This window comes from Hipposideros armiger, unplaced genomic scaffold, assembly GCF_001890085.2.
Source record: "Hipposideros armiger isolate ML-2016 unplaced genomic scaffold, ASM189008v1 scaffold_635, whole genome shotgun sequence".
In the NCBI taxonomy this organism is placed as follows: Eukaryota; Metazoa; Chordata; class Mammalia; order Chiroptera; family Hipposideridae; genus Hipposideros; species Hipposideros armiger.
Window position 1 is genome coordinate 587216 of NW_017731985.1, and position 6476 is coordinate 593691.

The window sequence follows — 6476 nt, forward strand, 5'->3', positions numbered from 1 at the left end:
TGTTCCCAACCCCCCAATTCCCCAATTAAAAAAAAAATGTATACACAATTAAAAAAAAAAATAGAGGAAAACCCTATATCCAGGACACAGCAGTTCCCACTGAGTAGACTTGAAGGGAATACCCCAGAGGAATGCTAAAGGTCTAGGGAATAGTCAAGAGTTCATACGGCTGCAGGAGGACAGAAAAATCAAAGAATGAGGGACCTAAGGTAAAATTATGATAACACTCTTAAAAATTTGGAGTTTAGGAAGGTGAAAAGGGATGATAATGCAAGGGGGAAAAAAAGAATCAGAAATCCCAGGAAAAGCTGTATGACAAAGGTGTATTTAGCTGGGCAGCAATGTTTTTATGGTATTAACTTTTATGCTTTAACCAAAGAAAAGAAGACAGTAATAACTCTAGGACAGAACATGTTAACAACTTCATCAATATAAAAATATAAAGATGGCAAAAGAAATGAGGTAAAGAGAAAGATAAGGAAGGGCACTAATATTCTTACTTGACCAAGGGGAGTCAAGAAATACTATCTCCTAGTTGACTGAAGAAGAAAAAGTATATAAGGACATGGCTTAATTTTGAAGTCTTCTCAAAATGTGGTACATGGAGTATGATAGTACAAGAGATGAATTTAAACTCCTTTCTTCCTTCCTTCCTTCCTCCCTCCCTCCTTTCCTATCTTACTCTATTTATGCCAGGTGGTATCAATTTTTTCCTTTATGGTAAAACATAGTTTTCTTTAAAAAAGATATTTAAGTTAAAAAGTAAGTTAATTTTAAATTAAAAAAAATAAAGGTGGCAGGCAGGAATTGCAAAAATGAGGAAGGGGTATTCAAATGAATTAAGTATGAAAAACACTTCAATAGATTAAACTTAGGGAATTTAATAAACATATTGGGTTGTCGGAGAAGTCATGATGTATTTTTTCTATGTTTTTCGTTGCAAAAATGTGTCATGACTTTTCCGACAACCCAATAGCTACATTGGGAGAAGTGAATAATGAACACAGAAGGTGATAAATGAGCTAAATTCTCATATANGTGGCCGACAGCCAGCGTGAGCGGCCAGCAGCCGCCGTGAGCGGCCGTCCAGAAGCCGTGAATGGCCGTCCAGAAGCCAGCGACTGATCTGCCTCGCCCGGGAAGAGCGCAATGATGGTGCTCACTTGGGCCAGTGAAGCAACGTCCTCCACAACTAGACTGAAGAACAAAAGGACAGCAACTTGTCTGTTCCCCAATTCCCCAGCACTGTTCCCATCCCCCAATTCCCCAATAAAAATCTTAAAAAAAAAACTTAATTACACCTAAATTTGCTTAGCCTATGTATGTAAGAAATTACATTCTGCACATTTAGTTTCTCCTACTCTGTGATTAAATTTTACAAAAGCATCCTTAAATTTACCTCCTCTTTCTTCTTAGGGTCTGACATGGGATTCCGAAAGAGAGGAGAGTCTCCAAAAGGTGAGTATGTTAGACTGTTGATGTGCTGTTGGAGAACAGCCTGCTGGGCAGCAGAGGCATTTGGATCTGTCAAAGCTTTTTTAAAAAAGAAACAAAAGAAAAAGCAAGATGTCAGTCCAAGGATCCAATGCATTTACAGCAAGAGAACTCCAAACTGTTTTTGGAGATGTGATCTTCAAAATGTTCAGACTCACTGAATGGCATTATTGGTGGGGAGCAGGGGGGCAAACTGGGAAGAAATCAACAATCAAATAAGCTAATGGGTTAAAGATATGAAGAGGCATTTTATAAGAGACAACACAAATAAAATTTTACTTAGGTGTTCACTGTTACTAGTGAGCAAAGAAATGTAAATTAAAACAACCTTGAAGAAATATTTTATACCTATCTCATTACCTATTAGTGACACAGTTGTATAAAACGAGTTACAGTCTTTGACTTCTAAAAACATTACAAATTGGTTTAGTCTGTCTAAAACGATATGACAGTACATAGAGCAAGTATTGTTTTCATATTTTTTAACCTAATAATTTCAACATTAAAATTTAACCCAAGGACTTAAACTAGAAAAAAAATAACATTTGTAAGTGTTCACACATGTAATAATAGCTAAGACTTGGAAATAACCTATGTCCAACATTAACAGTTGTAAAAATCATGATACATCAACATGGTGGGTTAAGTAATTATTTAAAATAATGATAATGTGTTTCATTGTGGAAGTAAAGTACCTTTGATTTAATAAGTAAAAATCCCATAATTAAAAATATTATATATATTAATACAGCATACCAAAAATGAAAATGGCTGTTAAAGTATCCTTATATGTTCATTATTTACATTTAATATTTATTCATTACATTGAAGTAAAAATTGAAAGAAAACAAGATCACCCAATTAGTCTAATTTTCTTTCAAAGCATAAGAATTAATGTGTCAAAAAGAAAAAAACCCTACACTATCCGCATTGTACTTGATTATGAAGCAAGATAAATTAAATACTTCCAAAAAATACTGATAGAAAATCAGATCATATTTATTTTAGAGACATACTTTTTTTCTTTTATAAACATTTAAAATAAGGCTAAAGCTAAAATATAATAAGACAGTATACATTAAAAGAGTGCCATAAACAAGACATTTAAAAATTTTTAATACTCACAATAGGGGTAAAAAACCACAAGAGTGGCAGCAACAATAACAAGAAACCCAGAATTGAACAGCTAAAGCTAAACTTATGACAAAAGAGCAGGTCCACCTAAGTCAAATTAAGTGTTCTTAAAATTAGATGTATTCATTAAATACTAAAACGCTGTTGATATTTAAGGACAGAGTGCAAATTTGCTCAAGATTATGAAACCCATAGATGTGAATTTAAAGACCATATAGTATATAACCTGTAGTCAGAAACTTCATAAACCCATTTTTAAGACTACAGGTAACAAAAATATATAGAAAAGTATCTTTTGGTACACAGTGCCACAAGTAACAGCATAGTGTTATTCTGTGGACTATTCACAGAGACTTGAGAAAACCTGGACATTTTGAAAGAGCTCTAATATTCACAGGTCAGTTTGTTACTTGACAGCCAGTATCCATTTGAAAAAGCCAACTTGTACCAGCTTATCCCATCATTTAACAAGTATAAATAACCCCACCTAGGTTTGCTCAAAACAATAAAAACTTCCTTTGACAAATCCAAACGTAACTAGGAAAGTGTGTGACCATGTTTTTATTTTTGTATGTTTAAATATGAAATCTTCTTTATGTTAACTGTATTATTTAAAAATACAAAAAAGACAGCTGGTACGTTAGCAACCATAAGGTAAGAGAACAAGCAAGCATAAGCACTAGTTAAGCTACCACTGGCATTATACTCAATTTTGGTCATAATAACTGAAAACCTATATCATGACCAAATGATTAAAAGGACAGGAAAAAGTATGAAAATCAAATATTCTGAAAACAGAAGAAATTGATGATACTTTATCTGGAAGACAAAGGGGTTCCACAAAGAAACTGTAGCAGCCTGGTCTGCTTAGCTTTCAGAGATAAAAGTAGAACCACAGGGTAGAAATACTATGGAGGCAGAATTTGGTTTCTAAACAACCTGAACAAAACAATGGATTGGACCTGTTAAGGAAGTCACCTTAACTGAGGTTTTCAAGATAAGAAAGGGACTCCCATAATAAGGGTAGGCTCTCATAAACTCTAGAGCACCTTCCAACTAAGATTCTATGATGCAAAGACATATATTTTAAAAGTCAATAGAAGTACATTTAAGTAGGCAGTAACACTAATGTATGCAACTGTAATATTAAATTCTTTGGTCAGGAACTTTTAATTAGCTTTGAAAAAAGATGGGATTATTAAAAACCGTTTAAAAAGCTATCTAAGTAAAAATGGCATGTTACAATATTTATGCTACCTCCTTCTACGGAAAACAACCAAAAAACAGAAGAAATAAAATGAAAATATGATTTTTAATGATAAAGCTGATTCTAATGTTCACACAGATATCAACTAGAATTCTAAGTTATCTTGGCTCCCTCCAAAGACCTAACTAAAATCTATGGTTAATAAAATTAAAATATATCTATATAACCCACAATGACAAAGAATGGGAATATAGTAAATGAACAGATGAGAAAATATAAAAAATTTCTAGGGGGAAGAAGTAAACACAGGGGTAATAAAGCAGGATAGAGCAAACACTATAGCTTAGAGTACACTCAAAGGGGATGACAGCCAAAAACAGAGCGTATATATGCTCTGGAGAATTCTAGAAAGGTTAGGTATTCAGGAATACCAAATTTGAAAATAGGAGAGAAGAATCAATGCAAAGTATATGCACAAAACAACACCCTGTCATCCTCTTAATCCCTGATGCTCAACAGATAGGCCAGAATACCAGAGAGTATGTCACTGATGAAACCAAGTTAACAAAAAGGGAAAGAACAAATACAACCAGTTTGAGTGCTTGCATCATCCTAGACGGAACATTTAGAGAACAGTTGGTTCCTGTGCTATTTACCTTAAAGTGAAACCTACTTGTAAACAAGTTCTACCCACACACACAAGTAGCCAGTGAGCCTTTATTACTTTACTTTTAAATGTAAATGGAAAGAATCACCATGCATTAAATAAGATAAAAAAAAATCCTGAAGATTTAAGGAACAGAAGAACCTTTGCGAATATTACAATCATCTTTAGCACTGAAAAAAATTTAATGCCAATTAACAAATTCAGGGTTTCAAGAAAAACTGCATCTTAGAACCAGATGCTTGAAAAAAATGAACTTTCAGAGAGCAAGCAAGAATTCCTGTAAGTTAAAAATAAAAATCCAAAATGGTGATTTAGAAAACAACCAGAACTCTCCTAGAAAGTAGAAACACAGGGGCCGGCCCAGTGGCTCAGTTGGTTAAGAGCTCGCTCAAGAGTTTGAGCTCTGAGCAACAGCAGTTCGAGTCCAGCCCGAGCTGAGCAGCCGTTGNATGGTCTTAGGCGACCCCTGTGAAAGGGTAGTTCAACCCCCAAAGAGGTCACCCACAGGTTGAGAACCGCTGGTTTAGAATGTCTTGACTTAGATCTACTAACTTCTACATATATACGCAAAAAGAATTAAATGTTACCTCTTCTGAAAAGCCTTACCAAACTCACTCAAGAATCTATGTTCTTCTATTATTTTTTAATTTATTAAGATAAAATTCACATAACATAAAAATTACCATTTTAATGCATGAAATTCAATGGTTTTTATTATATTTACAAGATTATACAACCATTAACACTACCTAATTCCAGAACATTTTCCTCACTCCAAAAAGAAACCCTGTACCTCCCAACTCTTCTCTTTATCCCTTAGCAAATATGAATCTTCTTTCTGTCTCTATAGATTGGCCTATTCTAGACATCTTACATAAATGGAATCATTAGGCCTTTTGTTGTTACACTACATCTTTCACATAGCATACATAATGTTCTCAAGGTTCATCCATGTAATAGCATGTATTATGGCTGAAATATATTCCATTGTACAAATATACAACATTTTGTTTATCCATTCATCAGTTGATGGGCTCTTCTATTACTGCATACACTATACTGAGCTACAATAAATTTAAACTCTTCCTCACTAGATAACACGCTCTTACAGAATAAGTTTTTGTTTATTTTCATATTGTATCCTCAGTGCTGAACACAGGGACTAGCACATATTTAGGCACCTAAAATTATGTTGCATGAACAACATAATTTTCATCTAATCACAACTTAAATTTACACAGCCATAAAAAGCACTTTAAATTCATATTTTGCTTCTCATTATATCTAGTTACAGGGTTAATTTAAGAACCAGTTGAGGAATGAGATGACATAAATGACTAAATAATTTCTGTATACTCAACAACCTACTATAAGCCAGATTTGCATTATCTCATTAAATTCTCAACACTGAACAGTATTACTATTCCCATTTTACACGTGAGAAAATAGATTCAGAGAGGCAAAAAAGATATGACCAATGTCTTATAGACTATAAGTGGTAAACGAAGATTAAATAAATAGACCAAAGACTATACTTTTTGATGCCACACCACAGTGAGCAATAGATCATTTCTTTGCCACCAGAGCATAAAAGATTAAAACAAAGCTTAATTTTTTGTAGATTAAATTATAGAAATCAGGAGAAGAGGTTTTGATTTGCCACTAAAGAGCATTATGAGTTTAGGAAAATCAGCCTCTCTGAGCCTTAGTCTGCTCAACTATAAAATGGGAATACTATCTGCTTTATTTCAGGGCTGTTGAAAAGTCTCAGCTCTCACATTTTCAGTCCAGTGTTCATTTCACTGTTTGTCATACTGCCTTCCAATAGCAAACATAATTTATCCCCTGCCAAGTGAAAAGCATCAATAAATGTGCCTTAAAAACTTAATTACAGGGCTGGCCGAGTGCCGCATTATTTAAGAGTTGGCTTGGGACGCTAGAGGGCCCCGGTTCGGATCCCAGATATGAGAGCCA

The 6476-nt window shown here is 34.1% G+C and overlaps 1 protein-coding gene across 4 annotated transcripts in view; it reads right to left on the reverse strand.

The window, feature by feature from the left end:
* NUP98 (nucleoporin 98 and 96 precursor) overlaps nucleotides 1–6476 on the reverse strand; it is a 104063-nt gene that overhangs the window by 61655 nt on the left and 35932 nt on the right. For all 4 annotated transcript variants that reach the window (XM_019625617.1, XM_019625616.1, XM_019625618.1 and 1 more), the window contains one exon: nucleotides 1400–1533. In XM_019625617.1, the coding sequence (XP_019481162.1) occupies nucleotides 1400–1533 (134 nt within the window). The remainder of the gene's footprint in view (nucleotides 1–1399; nucleotides 1534–6476) is intronic.